The sequence below is a fragment of the Lonchura striata genome, chromosome 8, assembly GCF_050655825.1.
Source record: "Lonchura striata isolate lonStrDom1 chromosome 8, ASM5065582v1, whole genome shotgun sequence".
NCBI classification, from domain to species: domain Eukaryota; kingdom Metazoa; phylum Chordata; class Aves; order Passeriformes; family Estrildidae; genus Lonchura; species Lonchura striata.
The window spans coordinates 18,849,954-18,872,909 of NC_140710.1; the positions used below are offsets into that span (position 1 = coordinate 18,849,954).

The 22,956-nt window shown below is 37.5% G+C and overlaps 2 protein-coding genes across 5 annotated transcripts in view; one reads left to right on the plus strand and one right to left on the minus strand.

Moving 5' to 3' along the window:
- PLPPR5 (phospholipid phosphatase related 5) overlaps window positions 1-10,293 on the minus strand; it is a 110,291-nt gene extending 99,998 nt beyond the window's left edge. For all 4 annotated transcript variants that reach the window (XM_085585935.1, XM_085585933.1, XM_085585934.1 and 1 more), the window contains exon 1: window positions 10,114-10,293. The gene's annotated coding sequence lies outside the window, so the exon portion shown is untranslated. The remainder of the gene's footprint in view (window positions 1-10,113) is intronic.
- PLPPR4 (phospholipid phosphatase related 4) overlaps window positions 1-17,970 on the plus strand; it is a 31,117-nt gene extending 13,147 nt beyond the window's left edge. The window contains exons 2-7 of the mRNA XM_021525383.3: window positions 153-338; window positions 4,580-4,709; window positions 6,369-6,564; window positions 9,744-9,801; window positions 11,067-11,240; window positions 13,191-17,970. Of these exons, the coding sequence (XP_021381058.1) occupies window positions 153-338; window positions 4,580-4,709; window positions 6,369-6,564; window positions 9,744-9,801; window positions 11,067-11,240; window positions 13,191-14,528 (2,082 nt within the window). The 3' untranslated portion in view covers window positions 14,529-17,970. The remainder of the gene's footprint in view (window positions 1-152; window positions 339-4,579; window positions 4,710-6,368; window positions 6,565-9,743; window positions 9,802-11,066; window positions 11,241-13,190) is intronic.
- Window positions 17,971-22,956: the final 4,986 nt, after the last annotated feature.

The following is a 22,956-nucleotide window of genomic DNA, read 5'->3' on the forward strand; positions in this document are numbered from 1 at the left end:
AATTAATTATTTAGAGATAGTAAAAGAGGCATGACACGGAGCAGTGAGATATAAACAACAAACATCAAAGAGATTTAACAGACCATGTTGTCTTTGCAAAAGCATTGCAATTCCATTTCCAAACAGTAATTTGTTGCTTTCTTCTCTTCCAGTTGCCCATATTGGCATCTTCTGTTGTTAGCCTCTATTTTCTTGAACTTACTGATGTCTTCAAGCCAGTTCACTCTGGATTTACTTGCTATGACAAGAGTCTGAGTATGCCATACATTGAACCTACACAAGAGTCTGTTCCCTTCTTGATGTTGCTTAGTCTGGTTTTTGCTGGACCATCAATTACGGTAAGTTTGAAGTACTAATGCCTTTTAATAAAGATTTTGAACAGATTTCAGTTGGCAAAAAGAAAATAGCTCCTTTGGTTTCAGTTAGGCTGTAGTGTCATGCAGGTTAGTTTCCTTAAAATTTTAAATTCATATTTCATTCTTCTGTAAGAAAAGGAGATACACTCCTTATAACATTCCCTGTAGCACTTCATCTACTCTCACTGTCTTGATGGTGAGCTTTAATGTTAAGAAACAGCATCTACATTTGGTTGAGAATAGCTTGAATCATTCTGTTATGTTGTACAAATATTTGAACTTTTACAGACAGGGCATCTTCATACTCTCAGATACATAAAAAATCATCAAAAATGCAAGGTTTTTTTTTTTTTTAATGCAAGCCTTTCACAGCCCTGAACTTGCCACTTTTGTTAGATCTAGAGCTTTATTCAGAGAGAAGGTGTATCAATCTTGTCAGTGAACTCAATTACATTTTCAAAAAAAGCACTGAAACACCTCTAAATTATAAGTTAGTCATTAAGAGCAGGCAAAAGTGGGCTGGTTTAATCATTCACCCAAAGGGAGGAGATGATTTCAACAGAACAGAAATATCCTCTCAGAATGAGCAGCTGGGTCAGTATTTTACAGAAAAGAAAAGTAGAAATTGTCTTATATATATAAAGGAGAATGCATTTTTTCTGATTTTAGTAGTTCAGATAGGAGCCTTATTCTCATATCACTCCTGTCTGGCAAATGGAAAGAGAAATTCACCTTGAGTGTGTGATTCTATGCACCTAAAATACATGATCAACCTTTCAAAAGGATCTCTTCTTCCCCCTGACAGCAATGACTATGCATCTCAGTTAGGAACTTCTCAAAGGCCAGCTGCAAATATAACTCTGCTTCTAGCTCCTCTTAATTTCCTTCACTTCAATCAGTTAATTCTTTTTATGATACTATCCAATTTACAGTTACAAAATCTATAAAATGCCTGTATAAAAATTATCAAGTGCTGTTCTCTCTTTGCTTTTCAAAATGCTTTTTTAAATTTGTCTTTGGTTGTTTTTTTTTAACTGAACAGTTCTTACTGCATTTGATTTCCGTTGCTTTAGAAACCGTTTTTGAAAGATTTTGCACAACCAGCAGGCTAAAAATTATACATTTAGCAACTGGGAACTAAGACTCTAAGTGATCCTGGTGAAAATGATTGTTGCAAACACCAAATACTATGATAAAAGCAAAATGTTAGTATTGGGGTTTGGCTGTCTTCTTAAGTGTTTCTGCTGAGAACAAACTGGACTTTTCCGAAACACCTATAGAAGAAATGTGTCTAGGCTTACTTTGGGCCACAGTAGGTGGGAAAACCTGGCTTTTACTTGAGACAGATTATGTTAAGCCTAGATAATATCAAACACCTTAAATCAGGATAAAAGATGCCTTTTTCATTACATAGTATTTATTAAGGGCTTTGATTATAACTCAATTCTTTCATCATTGCATGCAACTTTGCAATAGAAAATGTTATTCTTGCTTGAATCATTCTACCAGCAGTACAGAAAATTAATCAGAAGCATGTCATGTGAGGAACTCAAACCCATACTTGAGCATGCCTATAAAAAAGAAAGTTTGATAAAGAAAGTATTTCCGAAAGCTTCAAAGCACAACTAGCTAAATGCTGCAAGCTTTAGGAAGGTGTAGTTAATTTGTATTGGTGTGAGCATGCATGTGATGCCTGTCTTAGTTAGAGGCTGGGCAGTGACAGTGCAAAATACACAACCTCCCTTCAGCTGCTTCAAAGGCATTGACTCCTTATTATTCAATACCACTTTGGAATTAACGAACTAGGGGACATTTTTGTCCAGTCCTTCCATTTTTCTTTGGAAAAATAGACCAGTAAAGCTCAGTTTAAAAAGATTACAGTTGTGCTATTGTCATATTTTAGAGTTTAGCATTTTGTAAGTTAGTTGTCATAAACATTTCAATTGATTACATACTTCATAAACCCTGTAAAAGATAGAAAAGAAAGCATGAGCTGTGTGAGGAATTGAGGATCTCCAGTAATGTTGCATATCCTGGCCTCTGTCCACACTTCAGAGACTTACTGCAGTATGAGGCAGGAAGTCATCAATACCCAATAAAATACAGGTGTGATTAAGCCACATTTTAAATATCACCAAAGAGTGTATGTATAAGAAAAAAAAAAGTGTGTGTGGGGAACAAGACAAGCAAATTCCAGTGTCAATTCCTCTTTAAAACCTTATATAAATATTAGAATAGTATTTTTTCTGTTATTTTTGTTGATATAATACTTTCTCCAAGACTGAAGAACATATATAAATCTATTCACTTTACAGTATTTTTTTATATAAAAAACTCCCTAAAATTTTATGACTTATTTTCCCAAGCCATTATTACACAAGGATCTATTTGGCTTTGGGGCTTTGCATTTTGGTTTTTATCTTTGGGCTTCTTTTCTCATTATTATTAAGCAGCAAATGCATTTAAACAGGTCTGTTCTGTAGCCCTGAAGGGTTACAGAAAATAACTACTTGTATTATTGACATATGTCTCATAGCTTGTGGCATAGATGAAATTTTGTGTATGTATTCCAAAACTGCAGGAGACTTCAATGTGGAAGACCTGGACTTGAAGAATTTATCAAGATAGATATTTTATGTCAGGAACATAGATATACACCTGAATTGCAGCATGATTTCAATTTGCTTCAAAGAACTCTGAACCTGATCCTCTGATAGACTTTCTCTCTAGTTACTCATTCAGAAATGTTAGGACCAGTTATTTAATCATATCAGTGAAGGTTCAAACTCTAATCAGCCACTGACTAAAAACCTGCTTAGAGGTAACTATGTCCTTTCCAACAGAGATCACTAGGATATCAGGACACATTGATCTGGGATATCAATTCTCAAGGAGAGAAATTCACTGCTGGCAGTTTCAGTCCTACTGCCCAGTCTACTCTGGGAGTTTTTTCTGTGGAAATGCCAGCCTCTGAATTTTCCTTGACATAGGCATTGTTGTTTTTTGCTCTATCACACCTGTTAATCCATCTGTCTGGTGTTTTCCCCATACCAGACATTCCCTAGAACTTGACTAAAAACTATTAGAGTTTTTCTGAGTTTTAAGTTTGGAATACTACTGGTTTCTCTGGGAAGTTTCAGCAATAGATTGATAAAATATAGACAGATAACAGTGGCCATAGTTCTCAGCTAATTAGAATTCTTTAAATAACCCTTATCATTGGCTTTTCCATGTTGTAAGAAAACCTTCAGTACTTTGATCTTCCTCGTCAAGAAATTTTAACTTATTAAAACTTTAGCTAATAAAGAGTTAGACTAAGCTTTTCCACTTTACCTGCCTTTTCCTAGGGTGGAGATGTTAGTATAGACAAATACTACCAGTAATTACAGCAGGTTCAGCATAATTCAGATGCTTTGGCATCCCATTGAATTATAAGCTTTGGGCATTGCATGGATTTGTATTCAATGCAGCTGCGGATAGGCAAAGTGATTCTGCTTTTGCTGGTGAGAACTGCCTCATTAATTGCAATATTTCAATCCAATCCTTTGAACTCTGTACAAATCCTGTACAGAATTCAAAATAGTCACACTACCGAACAAGGAAAACAATAAAATCTGAGACTGCAAATGTATAACTGTTGGATTTTCCAGCAAGTGACACCATTTTTTACTTATATTCTTCCTTTTATACACTCTTGTCCAGGGTTTTGGTCATAATCTGTTTTGCTTGGTGTGTTGTGAGGGACCATAAGGACAGAACTTTTTCTGCTCCTCTGGATCAGGTTAAAACCCAAGCCAAATTAAACAAATACAGAAGAACAGGCTGTCACATAATTAGAAGCTGCTTGAGATTGCTAGGCCTGTGGCCAAGACTGAATGCTAAAACCACTTTAGGAGCACTAAGATATTGCAGTGGCTCTGGATTATTTTAGAGGGGATATTTTATAATTACTGCTTTTTTATTGTAGAAGCATCAAGTTTCAGCTGTAGATCAAGGCCTGGATATGCCATTTGCATTTAATTTCAGGGCCATCTTCTTGCCTGCCCTCATTCAGGCTAAGTTGCATTACTTTATGTTTACATATTAATACAAATCTTTTAAAGCTGAGTGCATGTCAGTGGACGACATTGGTTGTATTACAGTTATATTACAGCCCTTTAAATTCAACCAGGATCTTCTGAGTAAGTGCTACATTCAATTTAATGTCTCCTTTGTCATTGCAGATAATGATAGGAGAAGGAATTCTCTACTGTTGCCTGTCCAAAAGAAGAAATGGGATTGGAACAGAAGCCAATATTAATGCAGGAGGATGCAACTTCAATTCTTTTCTTAGAAGAGCTGTCAGATTTGTAGGTGAGTTTCAATTGTTACTCACAAAAAAGAACTTTCCACACACATTCAGTTTTCACCATGCAGGTTTGCTTCTCTGAAACAGCCTTTCAGAACAGTGCAGAACTGTCACTAGCATAGATCTTCTGCTAGAAAACATGAGAAAAAATGCAACAGAGCAGCCCCATACTCAGTAATGCAGCATCTACACTCTCCATCTTCCCTTTCCTCTCCTGTACTATTGTCAGTATTTCTAAAAGAGTAATTTTTTTCCTTCCATGCCCACCTCGAGCTGGCTGCTTTTTAATTATTTTGGTGTATAGCTTCCCCTGCCTGTCTTCAGTGCATCATAAGGATTCAACCCACCTGTCACAGTATTCAGCATGACAGGGAAAACTTGTCAGAAACTCTCAGTAGGTTTGACATTCTTTTTCTGGAATGTGTTTATCTGCCTCTCAAGAAGAGCTAGAATCTGGCAACTTAAATGATAGAGGAACATGTCAAATTCTTTCATTTTACTTTTAATTGTCATTTATGAAAAGTTCTAATTTGAAAGGCAACTGGACTTTGATCCCTTTCTTACAGTTAATTTCCTCTCCCAATGAGTGGCTAAAGAAAAGGTTTGCTCTGTTTCAGAACTTTCATTAGAGAAGGCAGCCTAGGCAAAGACAACCAGCAGGACAGCAGACTGAAAACCTGGTACAACAGATGTTACCTGGGTTTTGGTAGTCTGGCAAACAGGGAGGTAGTGACAAGTGAGGTTAAGCAACCTGTGACCAGTAAAGCTTCATAAAAGCAGCAGTGAGGAAGAAAGCAAAGGCTTTGTGGATTACACCATGAGCAAGGAGGACTGTAAACATACCCCACATCCACTTCTTCTGTTTGGTATCACCAAGGAAACAAAGACACACGAATTTCATCCCAAATTCCCACTCTGAATTTGAAGTTTTTTAATATTTTAATGGCTTTAACATTCTGTCAGTTGTAGGATGAAAAATAAATTTATCTCTATGAATAAAAGTGGGAATGATAGGTAAATCTTTAGGAGAATTGCAGTTGAAAATGTTCAGTAAAGCAATTGCATTACTTCAATTGCCTTGTGAATTTGGCATTATTAATCAGTCTGAAGCATTGATCCCTTATGAAATATTTGGATTAGTGACAAGGACACAATACTTAAGAAACATCAGAGGTGTGAAGGTAGCCAAAGTCATAACTAGCTGGTGATTCTGTGGTAGCAGAAAGAGAACAGGTCTTCAATGATCTAATGGGCAGTTGTGCATCCTCCTAAAAACCTGTCTGCCTGTGGGAAACTCCAAGGACTGGATAAGTACATATCCTCTCCTCAAATAGTTGTCTACTCTTTAGTCAATTCAGAAAAATTCTTTCCAAACTGAAGCATCTCCAGTGTAGGTCTCTTTGATGAAAAGATATTAGAGGACATCAAGACATTAAAACAAAATTTTAAGTATCAACAGGAAGAAAACAAGCATAAACTATCCTAATTTTTATATTAAAGAATTCAGCTTTGCAATAAGCTTTTATTCTGCATTTTCTGTATTTAAATTCTCTTAAGTCCGATAACCAAAGCCATCAGAGCTCTGTTCAATGTCGTTTGCTCAATTAATCAACCTAATTAATGCATATAATATAATTAACAAGCTCCGTTGGTTTCTTTCCTAGGTGTTCATGTATTTGGTCTTTGTGCAACTGCTCTTGTTACTGATATTATACAGCTATCAACAGGATATCAGGCCCCATACTTCCTGACTGTTTGCAAGCCTAACTATACATCCTTAAACGTATCTTGTTCAGAGAATTCATATGTTGTGGAAGATATTTGCTCAGGAGCTGATCTCAATATTATCAACGCTGGAAGGTTGGTTCTGTTCTTCATTGTGTACATTTTTAAGTATTGATTTTATTTTTTATTTTCTGTTCCAGTTTCAAGATTTTTTTTCCCTAGTTAAAGTCTGAATGAGTTAAAGGTGAATGCATAAATGTCTTTTTAGTGATGTTCAATTTTCTCCATAAAGGTATTAGTCTAGCAATGGTCTTTGGAAGACCTTGTCAGGTTCCAAAGTACAGTCATTAGCAGCAGTTCTGCTCCTCCAAGGAGGCAATTTCCTATACAGTTGTCACTATGTATAGCTTCTACTGCTTTAGGAAGTGGTATGTGGGTAAGTTACCTGTAACAGGCAGGGGAAAAAGTCTCCCTAGTGTTTGGTCTGAGACCTCTGTATAACATACATTACAGCTCAGGTGTTTGGGACTTGTTGGACAAGTTTGTTTTCTGTATCTCTAATTAATTTTTTAATATAAACAGCATTGAAAAAAACATCTTTCTAGAGGAAATACCATGATAGTACAAAGCTGTGTTTTCCTGAACCTGTCTTTTTTTGCATGGTACTTCTAATTGGTTTTACATCTCTTTCCCCATAATCATTTGCTGTTACTGTGGTATTGCCAGTGAAGTCTGATGCTTGCAAGCAGTGTCTTGCAACTGCATGGTGTCCCAGGGAAATAAGGACATGATTACAATAAGAGCAGGCAGAAAAATATTCACAATTACATCTCATTCATTTCACTATCTGAAACATGATGTCTGCTGCTTTGAATTGACTGCCTGCAGCCATTCCAAAATCACCAATCACTCCTAAGTTAAATACCATCACTTCTAAAAAACCAATGAAATTAGTTGTAACATATTAAGACTAATCAATCAGGTTTTGGGTGTTTCTGTTTCCCTAGAAAAACAACTATATTGATATGTCAAAGAACATATACTGATATGTCAAAAAAATATATATTGATATGTCAAAGTTATTCCCATCACAGATGATACATTTCGCTATCTATAATACTCTGGCACCACCCATAATTTCTCCTTAATTCAATTTTATTGCATATTTCCTTTATTGTGTTGTTATTTCCTTATTCCAATCTCAACTTTACCACAGCAAGCAGCACTTGCTGCTGGTTCTTCAGCAGCATTTGCTACTTCCTTCAGTCACCTATATAGAAACTATGGTATAACTCCTGCAGTACAAGAGGTTGAGTTCAATAATTTCAGTTTGGAAGGAATTTGTTCTGAGTTTGCTAATGGCCTTCATTTTTGATTTGTACTTCCCAGAAACTTTGGCTCCAGAAATTTGCCTCTGGACTCCTGTATGAAAAGCATAGAGAGGAGCACTAATTATCCAACTGATTACATCAAATCATTTTTCTGCAACATCCCCAAATTTCCAATGGTTCCTATTGTCCATCTTTTCTTCTATTATCTTCAAAGAGCCTATTCAGTCACTTTTGTTCAGCTCTCTAGTGAGGTCTCTGTCCTCTGTCATCTCTGATGTTCTGACTCAGTGTGACTCTCTCTCTCTCAGTAGGACTCTCATTGTTGTTCCCCCTCTACACATCCTCATGCACAAGCATTTAGTGATAGACTGTCATCAGAGTTCAGGATATGTTTTCTTTGAGACCTTTGTTCACTTTTTCAATACAGAGCCATACAAAAAGGCAACATATTTTTAGCTGGAGTTATTTTCATTTGAGACTAAAAGTTAACAAATAGAGGAACAAAAGCAGTGACACCAGTAGAGAGTACTGAGAGTGCATTTAGTCTGTGTTTGTCCTGAAAGCTTGTGAATAGAAAAGAGAATAAAGAGAAAATTGACTGTGCCATTGTGACACACCTTATATACTATTAAAATGCCATCAAATTAAGGTTAAGTGGTAGAAAAGTTCATAAACTCAAATATACACATTAGCTCCACAGAGACTCTAAACAGACTTCTATTTCATTAAAACCTGCAAAGGGTAAAAGAGCTGATTAGCAATTATAAACATTTATCTTTTATTTTTCATGTCTTTATTTGCCAGCCCTCAACCCTGAGCTTGTTCGGCAGGAATACTATTTTTGAAAGATTTGTTCAGGGAGGTTAAAAATAAAATAAGATGAAGAAGAATTTAGGTCTGTCTTTAGAAATGCAAAAGGAGCCACGCAGATTTCATCTTGGCCAGAGTAATGAACCTGCTGGAGCCATAGGCTCCAATTCAGGTCAGCAGAGTGGCATTCACACTGAATCACATGCACATTTTTAACTGCCAATTAATTATATAGAGCAGACAAGGCAAAACGCACAGGAAAGAAATTTAGAAAGCAGACTCTGCTGCTTTGCAGAACAAATGTCTGTCTAAAGTTAAAGAACTGTCTCTGCTATTTTAAACTAGCTCACTCAGGTGTTGCTAGGAAATTTACTATGTGGAGCCCAGTTAGGGTGGCAAGACCCATCTGTGAAGCCAATTTATAGCTGAAATATTTATTCCAAGCTGAGCTTTCTTGGGTGAAAGTTGCTGTTGTGACTGCAAGGTAGACATACCCTTCTTCACCAAGACATGCAGCATGTTACATTACATATCTATACCATTGTAAATAGAGAAATCCTCACTCTATCTGACTCATTCCTAGAGCTCAGAGGTCATAGACTTTTTTTAGGGCTTCTGTGATCTAGATGTCCATTGCAGAACAGGAATTACTGAATTCAAACCCAGCTTTTTTTCTCTATCTACTATGTAAAAACCTCCTTTGCATTCACATCACTTTAGTTGTTTTTAGAGAACTGAAATAGTTCAGCCCACATCATTCAAGTCTCCAGGTTTTCAATGGGAGAAGAAGGCCCTCAGCAATTTCAAGAGCAGACCTGATATTGCCTACTGTCTCAGAGTTTGGACATGTTTTCATTTATTCTCTTTCTCTGGCCATCAAAAAGGGGCCCAGCAATTCTTAAAATACCCTTCCTATGTTGTTGTGCTCCATTAGCTTCTGTCATGATGTAAAGTGATGAATTTTTTTTCTTTTAAATAAACCTACAGACATAGCAAATAAATATGTAGTTTGCCTCTCTCTGAGAAAAATGTCACCCAATGACAAATGTTACTGAGAAATCACATATTGCTTAGGAAGTATAAGATGGCTGTACCACCCAGTGTTTTTTTCAATAAGCACTAGCACTGTGCATTTGAACTGAGAAGTATAATTTGAGTGTCCTTCCTTGGCAGAAAGTCATTCCCTTCTCAACATGCCACCCTGGCAGCCTTTGCAGCAGTGTACATTTCGGTGAGTAACCAGCTCTGTTCAGTTTAATTTACACAAGACTAAAGTCAGAAAGTAATTTGCTGTATATTGTAAAATTATGTGTTGCCTGGATATCTTGGATGGATGGATGGATGTTTTTGTCCTACCACTTTGAAAGCAAAATAAAGCTACTAATAAAGCTGGTTTTATTGTAGCTGTTAAAGAATAAGGAAAATATTCAATTGCTTAATATCCTTTGTTAAGAAGCAAACAAAAGTGTTATGTTAAAGTATGTTTGATGCCTCATATAAAATGCAGTATTTATCTATCTCAGAGAGTGATATTTTAACTCACCAGTCAAATTAACTGTTATGTATGCTTCCTTTTCTTTGTTGCTGTCTTCACTTGATTTGCTTCTTCTAAACTTCAGACATTAAGGGCCATACATTGCTGTGAGGTAGTTTGACTTCACCTCCAGAGATTTGCAGCATGGATGAAATGGCACAATCATTCCCAGAGGCCTTCAAGGCGTTACTGCAAAGCAAGCGAATAAAACCCATCAGTCACTAGCAGAGAATTGTGGGACATGCTGCAACAATCACAGATGATTTTGCACTTCTGAGCAGTAACATTTCTTCAGTATGGCCCACAATGTTTGTACTATAGACAACTTACTTGAAGTTTAAAAAGTAATTCTATCACTTGTGCTATAAAAATCAGAGAAAACAACAGTAACAAACTGTTAATGACATTAGATAATAGTATTGTGCATGTAGTGGGAGCTTGCCAGAATTAATTCTGCCCAGAGAAAGGTCAGAATTTGGAATAACACTGATGAACTACCTCCACTTAATTTTTGTAACCTCCTTGATACTATGGCCCTCAGTAGAGAAATGGCTCTCTAAAGCATCTGGAGGCAGCTTTTGTTGGAACAGGTTATTGCATTTATCTAGCATGATATCTGGCTTCTGTATTTCACAAGCAGTGGCTCCTTAGTCACATTTATAGAACATTTAGGCGCTGATTGGCAACAGTATTGAGGCATAAAATACTTATCCTAGTTGATGTCAATTAGCAACACTGCCTGTTTCTGGAAATCCATTCCTTGTGATTTCAGATCTTTCTACAGAAAGTGAGCAAATTTTAACAGGGCTGTAAAGTAAAATTAAATTTATTATTTGTAATATTACTGTGTACTAGTAATCTGTATATAAAAGAAACATGGAAACACCGAACGTAAGAAATTTAAATCCTCTTAGGTATATTTAAGTTTCTTCAACTGCTTCTTTATTTCTTTCTTTTTCAAGATGTACTTCAATTCTACATTAACAGATTCCTCAAAACTTCTTAAACCTCTCTTGGTCTTTGCCTTTATCATCTGTGGAATTATATGCGGTCTGACTCGTATCACCCAGTATAAGAATCATCCAGTTGATGTTTACTGTGGCTTTCTCATAGGAGGAGGAATTGCTCTCTACTTGGTAAATATAATAGTCATGGTTAAGTTTTAAAAAATTAAACTTATAAGGCTGGAATAAGAGTACTGGTTATTTTTATGAAAACTTTTCATCATGCTCACATACTATAAATATAAATAAAGTCAATATGTGTTGAAGATGATGAATTAGGGATAAAGACTTTAAAAGCAAACAGGAAAAAGCAAACAAATATTTCAGTGTAAAGTTCCATAACAGTGCATAAAGTGGAATATCATCATCTGGCATTGTATACAGAAATGGTTCTAACTTTATGTGCTTTATTTAATACTTAAAAATATTAATCTTTTCTAATCTACACTTAAAATTTGTTGCTTACCTGAGTTGATACTGACAGTGTCTGCTTTATGATCTCAAAAAATTACTGAATTAGTATGAGCAAGTCATCTGAGTGAATTGCTGAATTTGCAAGAAAATAAAGACAATATTATACACTTGTCATTCTTTGGAATTCTTAGGAAAAACATGCAGGGGAAAATGGATGGTCAAATCAGGTTATTCCTATGCTTTTCCTTTGTACTGTGTCAAAAGAGATGGAGCACCTTGGAAGGTCCTGTAAGGAAGCATGTAGGTCATATCTGTCAGTAGGAAGCTCATCAAGCATTTGCTTTCACTTGCTGCTCTCAGTATGTCTCCAGCAGGAATTTGCTTCCCCGACTGCTCAGAGAGTAGCACAGGTGCCTGGGGGCAATCAGAGCTTCTGCTGACACCACTGCTTGAGTGTAGGCAGGTGAACAGAAAAGTTTTAACAGGCAGTGGGATGGTTTTACCCCCAAGAAGTCAATGATGAATTTTACTATTACACTAAAATAAGTTCATTTCCTGACCCCCTTTTTTCTGTCATAACAAAACCTGACGTAGTTGCAGATGGTCTTCAAAGATGACCAGGGAAAAATGTCTTTCACAGCCGCAGAAGAAACAGCAGTCAGGGTAATTACAGAAACCCTATCAGCTACTAAATTCAGCTTCTATGATTGCACTGTGAGCAGAAAGGTATTCTGTCAAGAATATTATTTCAAATGATTCTCTGTTGTAGATTTACCTAAATGGAGCTGCTGTCCCCAGGTTTGAAATATTGTAGCAAGTGTATTTTGTTAGGTCTTCATATACTGTTGTGTGACATCATACAGCAGAGAGTATGTTTTCCTGGATACTCAGTGCTCCGTAAATCTGCCCTCAAAACTACACACATGTAGGAGGATGTGAAATACTGTGAAACTACTAATAATTCTGAAAGGAGTATAAAGAACAAGTAAAGTAACTCAAGTGATTTAGTCAGATATTTGACCCTCTCACAGAATACCCTCAGTGGAGTCTTTTTAAAATGACAGCACTTTATTGTGAATCTACTGATTAGGAAAATGTTTTAGAAGTAAATATTATTAAAGTTCTGCATAGCTTGGAAAGCAATTGATTTAAAGTTGATAAATTTTTCTATGATGTAGATATTGTATTACATGGTTATTGTGCAGTAAAAAAAATCTGCAGACAGCAGAGAACAACTCAAGCTGTAACAAGATTCAGTAAATCAGGGTAGACAGTAGTATGGCTGTAAAATAGCTTTGCCTAAGAGACTGCAAACATCTATTTTGCTACTTTTCTAGCAAAACATTATTTCTGTAGCTGTATCTGTTGCTTGATAAAAAGAAGAAAGCTCATGGAGGCTAAATCCTAACCTTGACTATTTATTGCCATGAATAATATGCCCCAGTGAGATTACTCCATACATACCTAGAGGTACCAGATTGAGGACAGAATTTGGCCTATACCAGTGAGGAAATATACTAGTATGCTTACTTGCAAAGCTGTCAGTTTAGCTGGAGTAATTATGTCACTGAATTATATATAAAAGCAAAAGAATGCAATTGAAGTACCTTAAAATGTGTCCTTCTTAACTTTCTTAACTGACTGTTGATGCTTCTGTCCAAATATCAGGGCCTCTATGCTGTGGGGAACTTCTTACCAAGTGACGAGAATGTGTTTCACCCAAATTTTCACAGAGAACCTCTAAGATCATTGACAGACCTCAGTCAAGATGCCAACAGAATCCTGCCAGGTAAAAATGGCAGCAGCAGCGATGGCATTGTCTCTCACCGTACAGGAAGTATCCTGAATAGAAACCACAGAGATTCAGGCTCTCTGACCAATCTCAAGAGAGCAAATGCTGATGTGGAAATAATAACACCACGAAGCCCAATGGGAAAGGAAAACATGGTTACTTTCAGCAACACTTTGCCAAGAGTCAACACACCATCCTTGGAAGATCCAGCAAGACGCAATGCAACAATACATGCATCAATGGATTCTGCCCGTTCCAAACAGCTGCTGTCCCAGTGGAAGAACAAGAATGAAAGTCGAAAGTTGTCCCTGCAAGTAATAGAGACTGAATCTGGCCAGTCACCACCAAGGGCTATTGAAATGAGGTCAAGCTCAGAACCCTCCAGAGTGGGTGTAAATGGTGATCATCATGGACCAACTAGCCAATACCTGAAAATCCAACCTGGCAGTGTTCCAGGTTGCAACAACTCAGGTCTTACTGGCGGGCCAAGAGTCTCTATTCAGTCCCGTCCTGGCTCATCCCAGCTAGTACACATTCCTGAAGAGACTCAGGAGAACGTGAACACATCACCCAAAAGTAGTTCAGCTAGAGCTAAATGGCTGAAAGCTGCTGAGAAGAGTGTTGCATGCAGGAGCAATAGCCAGCCAAGAATCATGCAAGTAATAGCCATGTCTAAGCAGCAAGGAGTGCTTCAGGGCAGTCCAAAGAGTTCGGAGGGAAGCACAGTGACCTGTACAGGAGCCATCAGATATAAAACCTTGACAGACCATGAGCCAAGTAGCATTGTTAGGGTTGAGGCCCATCCAGAAAATAACAGACCTGTAATTCAGATGCCATCAGAAGGTGAAGGAAGTGGGTCATGGAAATGGAAAGGTCCTGAAAAAGTCACTCTTCGTCAAACATATGAGCTAAATGATCTTAACAGAGACTCTGAGAGCTGTGACTCCTTAAAAGACAGTTATGGGTCAGGTGACAGGAAAAGAAGCAACATAGATAACACTGAGCATCACCATCATGGAATCACTACAATAAGAGTCACACCAGTGGAAGGAAGTGAGATTGGCTCAGAGACTCTGTCCATTTCTTCTAGCCGGGACTCAACACTTCGAAGAAAAGGTAACATCATTTTAATCCCTGAGAGAGGAAGCAGTCCAGAGAACACCAGAAACATCTTCTACAAAGGCACATCCCCCACACGAGCGTACAAGGACTGAGAGGAGACATATCAGTTGGTCCGTGCCACCACAAAGTAAACACATCTTGACACAGGTTCTGCCTCTTTGTTTTGAGCTAATATTTACCTTTATGTGCCAAATTATTGACCAGCAGCCCTGCATTTCTGATGTGCAATGGGCATGAGCCTGTGAAAAGCATGTGGTGGGGGGAAAAGCACAATGCCAGAACTAATGTGAAACATTTTCATGCAACTTGTTTCTTCAGATTCAAAACATTTATCTGAGGGTGATGATGTCAATTAAAAGAATGGTGTTGAACACAGACACTGTAATTCCTGAATGTGCCAACTTTTTATTTTATATTTGTGTCCAAAATTGACTGACTTTTTCACAGCAAAGGCTGTATCAGTGGTATATATTCACCTTTGCATAATTTGCACCAAATCTTTAATACAGGATGGTGCTGATGATAACTTTACATGTTTTAAAAAATTGCATAATTATTAGGCTCTGCAAACATGACATATTGATGTGAAGTTACTTTACAAGTAATATTGCTAATACTATGATGATGCTGGCTGCATTCATTTAGCATAGGAAATATTTACAGCTTTGTTATAGTGGATCTGTCACATTCAAAGATTGCAAAGGTTTTGTGTAGTCCTTTAAGATGTCTACTGCAACAAAAAATGTGTGGGTGACATTCCATTAGAATGGAATGACTATATTTTGAATAGTTTTGCTGCTGCTGCTCAACTTTTGTTTAAGAACAGGTGCTACTAATGAAGAGGCTGCTTCTTAGTGGGCTAACTTGTAGAATTGTTTTAAATTACATTTTTAAGGGGTCTTATCAAGTACTACAAGTGATTCAGATTTTACATTTTTAAACTTCTTATTCTGTCCTTCATCAACCCTTCCATTTTTCTATTAGTTTTTAAACAAATAATGCAGAACACCAATAACTGCAAGATGTGCAAATGTGAAAGGTGAACCATGAGTAAATATAAATAGATGGCAACTTTCCTGACCAGCTTCCAAGGAGACAGAAATTAATATCATAGCTCACACTTAAAAGCAGTCATTCACCTCACTTGCTTAATATACCACAAGAACAATCACAAGTTTCACCCCAGCCACCATCACGTAGGGGATTTGTGCTTCACTTTAAAGAATGGAATGCCTTGGTATTGCAGAATCACTGAACAAGTGTTGCATTGTGCCACTGCTGCAGTTCACCTCCATTGAGACACCCTCCAGAGCCTTCTTAAGCATGATATTTTTCCCACCACTGCCACTTCAGAATATAAAAGGTCTCTGCACCTGAGAGAACATGAATTATTTTAGTATACTGAGCTTTGGATATAACCAAAAAACATGCCTGCTAAAAATCCCCATTGCCAAAAATTATTGAAAGGATAAGCTCTGAAAGGAATAAACATGGCATGCCCTAGAATGGGCCTCCTAGAAGAAATGCCTAATTTCATTTGGCTCTGACTTAAACCCTGAAGGAAGCCAGAGGCAGTGCTCACCCACTGCAGCTCTTCATTCTCTCCTATTTCTTCCTGAAAGAGAACTACTCTCAGACACCTGCCAGCTCCCCTGCTAGGAGGGGAAGGGAATGGTTTAGCAGTCCTCTCACTGAATAAGAAGCAGAAGATTAGGTCTGTTCTCTGGCTTCTTGAGAGAAGTGTTTTGGTCTAAGTCCTCTTCTTACTTAGGGTATCAGAGAACCAGATACATTCTCTATAGTCAGAACCTGTCTACAGACCGTGCCCCACAAAACTCTAAGGAAAAGCGCACCCTACCCCTGGCAAATAGGAGGTAGAAGGAAGAATCACCCTGTTCAATAAGATAAACAGCACAACACAAACATAGACCAAAAAAAACCACCAAAAAACCCCAGCAACAATATAAAACCAAACAAAACAAAAACCCAAAAAAAGACCTCCAAACCAAAACAAAATTCCAAACCCAGCCCCAATCCTAAGCAATTTCACAAGTATGAGGATGGTGTTTGCGAATCAATGGAAAGCTTTATGTGTACTTCCCAGTTTTACAGGTGCTTCAGGCTTAGCTGAATGCTTACTGTCAACTGTGCCATGCAATGCTTCCCTCACCTGCCCATCACCCAGTGCTGTGGAAGAGTGTCAGTCCTTAAGGAAATCACCACACTCTTTCTGTTATTGATACAAGATGACCCCATCACACTTAGGATGATTGGGAGAAAGTATTCTGCAGGTTGCATGCAAGAAGCTACCCAGTAGGGTTGCAGCATATTGTGTATGTTAAAGGCACTGTATGTCGAAGACACACTTTAAGGCACATCAGCTGGGAAAAATAATCGTAGATACCAGGAGAAAAAGAAAAAAAAAAGTAATTTTTTTAGAAATAAGTTCTCAGATGCTAGTATTTACAAGTCGGGATTGTTTTTTCTTTTCAAAAGGATGTATCTTTAGTCCTTGGTATTCAATATGAAATTTTGTACAAGATTCCTAGGAATTAAAAACACTTGGACTGTCATGAATTAAACCCTTTGGATTTAGTTTAGTCTAGGTACAGGGTAAAGGAGGTAGGATTAGCTTTAAAGGAATGGGTAAGACATAAACACTGTTGGCCTATCAGTGCAGGGAAATAAGATGCAATCATTTGTTAGTTTGTAAGTGCAGGGGAAAAGAACATAAGTAGATGAACCTGAAAATAAAGGAAAATTGAAATGGAGAATAATGGCAATAAAGCAAAGATTAGAAAACTTTCCCTCTGGCAATTTAGCTGTTTTGGAAACAGCAGGATTCCTGGTGGGAGTGTTTGTTCTTTATTCCTTGGTTTTAGTCAGATATATATTGGCATATATGTTGCTTTTATTACTCGAAAACTTGCTGCACTATTTCAAGTGCAGTGTGATATTTTTCCTAAAGTTTCCTATTTCTTAAAAAAAGATTTTAAAGCTCTTGTGTAATCATTGAAATTATGTTCTATACATAAATATTGATATATTCTTTTTTACTCAAAGTGCCAAAGGCTACTGTTTTTAATAATGGCTTATCAAATTATATTACGTTAGAGAGCAGAAATGTAATAATATATACATTGGAACTCAGACCTCTGCATGTATATTTGATAAGGAGCCTTTTGTAAAATTACTCTTTGTTTACATTCCACTGGTACCTTAATTTAAAATTAATCAAATAAATTGACAGGTGACATCTTCTTAGTGTTCTGATTTTCTTACTTGCTAACAGGCACGAATTCCTTTGTTAGGCTGTGCTTTACTGAGAAAAGAAAATACTTAAAAATAAAATATGTTTTTAAATGAGAATTCTCTATATAAAGTATTGTGTTTAATAAAATGTTATGCCATGTTTTCAGATGGAAAATAATTTGTAAATTGCTATAAATGTATTTTGTTAAATAAGTACAAATCAATGCTACTGTGTGAGTTTATTGTGCTAACATCATGAAATAAAGATAAAATTCCTCATCAGTATTTGTTTATCTCTGTGGTGAAGCAAAGTCTCATTCCCCCAAAATTATTTTTCAATATTAGGTAACTCATGATGTGTAAAAGTGGTCATTAGTGAGGAACCTTGAGACCTTGCACAGTGGTAAGAATTTATATGGAACAGTGTCCAAACAAATATTTTTCTAACTAAAAAACATTTTACAAAAAAACCCCAGTGAACTTCAAGCATGTGAGGATGTGCCTGCTCAATCATTCCACACGACCTGCTGCATTACTAAACCCCTAATGCTCCTAAGCCACCTTGCTAGTGTTGGGTACAGCTGCTAGACATGGTGAGGCCAGCCTTGGATTTGTGAATGAGAACAGGACAGATGTCAGAGGCAAACCTGAGAGGACAGGCTCTCCTCAGGGGAAGATGTTAGGATGCAGGAGTCAGCAGGTGTCATACACCCTTTGCTGGCAACAGTGAAAAACCTTATGTGTAACAGCACACTCTGACAAGCAGTCTTACCTAGAAGGCACACAAGGTAGTGTGGTAAGAAAACAGCAAAGACTGTCTCCAAGCCTGTCTTGAGACACCCTGAAACAGCAACAGCAGGACCCAGGTACCTGGGGTGGAAGACACAGCTGTAGCTGAGACAATGCACTGACATTTTCAATGGCCTAATTAAGGAGCACAGGGAGTAGCAGAGCCCCTGCAATGCACGGCAGCACAGCAAAGTGACTCTGAGAAGCTTTCCCAAGTGTGCCTGGGCCTTTGTGCAGGCTGCCCCTTTGCACCTGTGTGTCCTTGGAGCAGGTAACCTGCTGTGTCTGGAGGCACTGGGCAGCTGCTGTCACTGCTGACTGCAGCCAGGCAGCGCAGTGCTGAGTGGTACAACAATGTCACATGTCACATGTGCCATGACCCACGCCAAGGAAGCAAGATGCACTGATGTCACCTCAAGCTGGGGTACAAATCTGGCAACACCATGACTTTCATGACAAGTTAAGATGGGGGCCCTCAGGCAAAAAAGGATGAAAAACCAGTATGTTGTCTCTCAAAGAAAGGGAAGAGTCTGTACATTTGTGATACTGTTCCCCCTATGGTGACAGAAAGCACTTTCTTCTTGTGGCTGGGCTGAAGAATGTCCTGCCTCCTAGCTGAAGTAGCCAGTTTCAGGAGAGGCCTCTCCTTTAGCCAGCAGCAGATGCTGCTGTGGCAGTGCATTATATGCCTTGAGTGAGGCTGTGTGAAGCATAAGGGCTGTGGCCCAAGGTTAAGGTGTCCCATCCTCTGGGAAATTTGTTGGTAGTCTGGGAAAGCTACAGACAGAGATGGCTGGAATGGCTGAGAGAGACCCTGTGAAGATGCAAGAGAGAAAAACAGACTAGGGTACGACTGCTGAAAAATAACACGTAATGCAAATCCGATGAGTTCTCCCTTGGGAATAGCCCCTTCCATGGATCACAAAGGGGTCTAGACAATTAGTTCAAACATTTTAAATGGCACATTCTAAACATCTGAATTTAGGTGAAAAGCAAAGCCCCCATCTGAAGGGTACTTTTGATGTAGAGATTATTTTATAAAACTTCATGTAAGATGAGAAAGTACCTCTATTAACAAACCCTGTCACATTTTCTTAGACCATTCTAGCTACAGCAAGAGAGTCACTAATTTAAGAGAGCTCACTGTGATCTAGATTGATGACTAAATGTGATCATGCAAAGGGGTTTACAAAGGTATGATTGATTAAAGTGAAACTTAAATCTATTTTGTGCTGGATTTTATAAGAGCTTCAGAGGCCTTGATATAAGAAGTCATGGAAGACAAGACCATATCAGAATCAGTTTGGTATAGATTTATGAAGACCTTTTGTGTGACAGATCAATGCACACCTAATTTGGCATGAATGTTTTAAAGGCATTAGAACCCTTGTTCATAAAGTCATGAATAAAATCTTTTCACAAACCTTAAAACACAGAATGTATCAAATATGGGATAAAACTTGCAAGTGTCTCCATAGTCCACATTCAAAATGAGAGTAAGGGAACTCCAGCTGCATATGTGTGCATACAAACACACACAACACCAAGTTAACATGTTCAAGCCAGGGTTTAGAAGGAGACAGCTAAACCTACAATTTAAATCAAGAAACCAATTGTGGCAAGGCTGCAAATACTCTCTGTAAAATTTTTCTGCTTTGACTGCAGTAATCTCTTCTAAATATGTAATCTATTCTAAATATGCATATAGACATCATTTAGTTGTACCTCCCATATATGAACTCTGTGACTTTGGATAACACAAATCTTCACATTCAATGGCTTTATGAGCACATTCCTGTTAAAAAAACAAAAAACACAACAACAACAACAAAAAAACACCCCACCAAACAAAACAAAACAAAACAAAAAACCAGCAAAGAACTTATCCATAACTAAAGCAAGTCTGCGCAGTCCTAGAAAGCATTTCTCATGTTCAAGGGGAAAATAGAATTATCACCCCTCCAAATCTCTCCCTACCTTCAAAGGCCAGGTGTCATTCAGCTTTTTCTCACTCTGTTACTTTTCCAGTACTGCTCAGGAAGAAATGGGAGTCATGGGGATTTGTGGATCTGTAAAATCTCTGCAGCTATTAAATGATGCATGAGGAAAAGTTCTGCTATCTCACCAAATCATTCAGAGGAGACTGGAGCATATCTGAGTGCAAGGTGATCCTGTTTCTGCTCCTGCTTCAAACAGAGTTTGTGGGTAATGATGTCTGTTTCTACCCCACAACAAGGCCAGAAGACTTTCTCTGCTATGTGAATAACATCACACAACTGGGACCAATAGCTTTTCTCATTTTCATCTGTAATCTATATTACTATGCTTTGTAAACAATAGCCATATTTGAATTTTCTCTAAAATTAGCTATAATGTTTTCAATTAGTACAGGGTAGGTTTATGAAAATTCTCAGTATGCATTGTTTTGGTGTTCTTTCATGTACATATTGGTGTGATATTCTTTGCCTGAGCTACATAACTGATCCTGTGGGCCAATCACCCTGAAATTTGTTTGCTTTAGTCAATGAAAGGTGTGGATACTTACCAGAGTTCAGATGTACACTGTTTTTCATAGAGCATCAGCAGGGACTGAAAACTTGTGCATGGTATCAGTTGCAGCCTCCCCTGATACTTCTTGACTTCCTGTAGCATTTGAGACAATTATCTTTGCTCTTATAAGAGACGAGAGTTTTCACAGAAGTGATTCCAACATCCTGTATCTCCCAACACTGATTATGAACCAGCCTGGCAGGGTATAGTTGCAGGCTTTAGCCATTTCTAGGCTTTCATTTCCTGAGAACTATTATGGGTATGATGACAAACTAATGCCTTGGTTTACTACCAGAGAATGAGCAGAAAAACTAAAGAGAAGCATGAAGTTTAAATGGTCAGGACAGCTTTATATGGCACATTCTGGATGGTAACACAGAACAAATGTGCTGGGAGCTCTGTATGCCTAACAGATTGCAGACTTGTCTAACCTGCTAAACTAAGTGGAAAGAGGTTTCTTAAAACACTTTTATTTTTAATGAGATTTATAAAAGAGTTCTCCATTCACCAACTTCTTTCATGATGCAAGTCGACGAATTCAGACATAAATTTAAATGCCCCAAAACTTATACCTTACCCAAGAAAAAAAGTGAGTCAAGAGAAAGTTGAAGATGCTGTACAAAAGAGAAGAGTAAGCAGCACTGAAAGAACAAAATCATCATATTAAAATTTGCATGTGATTTTTATCAAGCCGTGTAGGCAGCTAATTAGTACAATCACTGCTTTCTTAATTCCTCTTCAGTTACTCATCAAATAAATGAAGATTGGGTCACTGCAACACAATTAATTTTCTCCATACTTAAGATACAAAATGTGCCTAGTTTACAAAGCCCTGAGCTCTTGTTGTCAAGAAGAGTAAGGAAGGGACCAATGGAACTGGTGAGAGTGTATCTTAATCTGTGAAGTGATACAGAAGCTACACTGATACTTTACTATTCAAAATCAAAATTTATGAAATTTATGATAGTAGCTAATCTAGCACTGGACATGCAGCCAACACAACCAAAATCATTCAGAACCTCTGAAGGAAGATGTTTCCAGTGAAGCCCACTGAGTGCAATTGTAGCAAAGCTAGTGAGTTGGACAGTATCAGTTGTATGCCACTAAGCCATGTTAGACTGTATAAACAGTCTGTTGTTATAAAGGAAAACATGTAGAGAGACACAGCAAGAAATCTGCTGCCATAGAAACAGATGTAGCTGCTAGATGTGCTGTATCATTGCTACACTGAGGAAAAACCATGGATCAGCAGTATACCACAGACTGCATCTACCTTGCTTTGTTCAATCAGTATTTAAAACCTGAAACAGATAAATGATGATCAGTTGTTTTTTATAACATAATGTAGCTGCACAAGTTTAGCATACTTTCTATCAGGACTTAATAACTAATGGAAAACTGGACAAGAAAAACTAAAAAATTAAGGAATAAATATCACTCAGAAGTTTTAATCTGATGTTCATAGTGCTTTGCATTCTCAGAAAAATGAGAAAAGCTATAGTGCCTGATCATTCATTTCTTATACAGACATTGCTCCTATAGCAGTTAGAGTGGTTTACTTTGAAGTGTTCGTTCCTATTTGCTAACAGATGAAGCTAAAATTCCATATTTCTAATCCATCTCTCCTATTCCAGTTGATGATACTTTCATTTTCATAAGGAATCCAACTGCCAGAACCATACACTACAAGAGTGCCCATTCCATCTTCTATTACACTCAGTCTTGTTCCAGCCTTGTAGAGACTTAATCAGCCTGTTTCACCTACAGTGCAACTGCTTTATGTGGAATCAGTGAACATTTTTAACAAATAAAAATAAGCCACTGTCTAAGTCACTGCAGAAACAGGACTTTAAAGTTTACTTTTAGAAAAAAAATATAATGGCAACAGTTCAAGAGTGCAATGTTATTTCTCTGTACTCAATATCTCAT